Source organism: Pygocentrus nattereri, chromosome 17 (assembly GCF_015220715.1).
Source record: "Pygocentrus nattereri isolate fPygNat1 chromosome 17, fPygNat1.pri, whole genome shotgun sequence".
In the NCBI taxonomy this organism is placed as follows: domain Eukaryota; kingdom Metazoa; phylum Chordata; class Actinopteri; order Characiformes; family Serrasalmidae; genus Pygocentrus; species Pygocentrus nattereri.
In genome coordinates this window covers 18,962,178-18,964,410 of record NC_051227.1, presented here as the reverse complement: position 1 = coordinate 18,964,410, position 2,233 = coordinate 18,962,178, and the positions used below count along the sequence as shown (strand labels likewise).

Genomic DNA, 2,233 nt, shown 5'->3' with positions numbered 1-2,233 from the left:
TAAAGAAAAACAGTGATTAAAGGTTTGGTGTATGAGAATTCCACTATCAGCAGGACAGACTTTGAAAAACTCAGAGGTAAAAAATCAGCAAGTAAAAAAAATAAAATAAAGTAGTGATGAAATGAATTAATTATCTTTGGCTTCTGCTTTGTCCTTTTTGCCAATTGATCTGTGCCTGGATAATAAAATGTCTTTGTGGTATACCAAATAATTCATATAAACACAACTGCTTTTTATTTCAGCAAAAATGAAACGGTTTTCATGTTATTTTGCAAAAATAACTGTTTTTACTCATTCCATTTCTTTTTCCATTTTGTAGGAGAGACTTTCTTACAACAAAAGAAAAGATTCTGTCTAATTTCTTTTGTTTTCAGTCCATATATTAGAGGATTAATTATAGGAGGAAATATCATCACACATGCACCAAAGGCCCTTCGTAAGTTTGGGGGTGCTGCCTCAAATCTGTGAGCTATCAAACCAACAAGCCCACTTAACTGCAAGCATAAGAACACAATTAGGTGTGTACCACAGGTCTGAATTGCTTTGCTTTTGGCATCAGACTGTCTTTTAACAAAAACTGTGATTAAGATTTGGATGTATGTAAATGCCACTATCAGTGCAGCCATACCTGAAGTAAAAACTATTGTAAACAACCCATAGTAGTTATTTAACTTTGTGTCCCCACACATAAGTTTTGTTAAGGATGGATTGTTGCAGTGTAAATCTACTATTTTTGTGCTACAAATCTCTTTGCGATAGTTCATTGCAAATAGTAAACCAACCATAGTAATATCAAATGTCCACATTATAATAATAATTTTCAACAGGTTATTTGGACACATCAAGGTGTTATATTTCAATGGACAGCAAATGGCAATGTATCTGTCGTAAGCCATAGCACTGAGTATGAGAAGTGACCCAGCACCATACACATGTGCTAGTAAGGCTTGCACAAAACAAGCAAAGTAAGTGATGGATCTATTTTGTGACAGAATACTAGACACCAGCTGAGGAAAAAAGGATGAGGCACCCACCATATCATTGAGTGGCAAGTTAAACAACAGAACATACATAGGCTTATGGAGTTTCCTGTTCAAAGCAATTGTTAGCAGTACAGTCATATTAAAAACCAGAATGGCACAGTATGTAAGAGTTCCAAATATGAATGCAGGAACAATAGTAAATGGAAGTATGTCCAGTGATTCAAAAGTCAAAAATGTATACATGGAAAAATTTGAATCCATTGTGTTGTTTACTTTGCTTCAAGTTTTGAATGAACATGCAGGCAGGAAGAATGTAATAATTGATGCAGAATGTGGACAACTGGCCAACCAGTTGCCCAATTTGGTTGATCTTCTCTTAAGTAGTAAGAAGACTGCTTTCACAAAAAAAAGCCCATGTGCCAAAATTTCAGAGCGCATTAATTTGACATAAACAAAGACTCAAAAGAGATTAGGCCACAACAAAATGTAGCTGTGTAGGTGAGATGATGTCAGTCAATTCAGTTGTGTAAATATGCAGCAACGTAGCCCAGTATGATTTTATACACTTGGCATTAGAGGCAAGTCACTTCCAAATCCCAGCTGATCATTCTCTCAGTGACATGGCACTTACAGTACCAGGCTGAGACAAAGATATTCCATCTCATTTGGGATACAAGCAGAGTCACTACCCTTTAGTGCTTGTTAAAAAGGGAATATGAAAAGTTAATATGATATAAATCTTTCAGTTTCATGTTGATCCTAAACAGCCTTAGATCTGAGCAACTGGGTCTTGTCCCAGTTGGCCGTGCCTGGCCAACTGAAAGTCTTTTGCCATGGCCTCACCAAACTCTTCCCACACCCTGGATTTGCTTCTGCCACCATTTCAACTGTCACCTTTTTTGACTGTCGGTACCTATCTGCTGAATCGGGAGTCTTCCATTCCCTAAAGGCCTCTTTCTTCAGCTTGATGGCCTCCCTCACCACCGGTGTCCACCAAGGGGATCTTGGGTTACTGCCCTGACAGGCACTTACAAGCTTTTGGCCACAGCTACACCTGGCAGATTCTACAATGGTGGTTTCCATTCAGACTGCATGTCCCCGACCTCCTCCAAGAAATGAGAAAAGTTCTCTCAGAGGTGGGAGTTAAAATCATTCCGAACAGGGGCCTCTGACAGTCGTTCCCAGCACACCCTCACTATTCGCTTGGGCCTACAGGGTCTGACCACCAGTCTTCCCTGCCATCTGATCCA

At 39.1% G+C, this 2,233-nt stretch overlaps 1 protein-coding gene across 1 annotated transcript; it reads right to left on the bottom strand.

The window, feature by feature from the left end:
• Positions 1–287: 287 nt before the first annotated feature.
• Positions 288–1,244, bottom strand: LOC108441380 (olfactory receptor 52K2-like). Its single transcript, XM_017720864.1, has one exon. The coding sequence runs from the start codon at positions 1,242–1,244 to the stop codon at positions 288–290; it is 957 nt and encodes a 318-aa protein (XP_017576353.1).
• Between the last annotated feature and the right edge of the window lie 989 nt (positions 1,245–2,233).

Excerpts from the sequence above, each read along its gene's own strand:
- LOC108441380 (XM_017720864.1), bottom strand. The coding sequence starts at position 1,244 with ATGGATTCAAATTTTTCCATGTATACATTTTTGACTTTTGAATCACTG.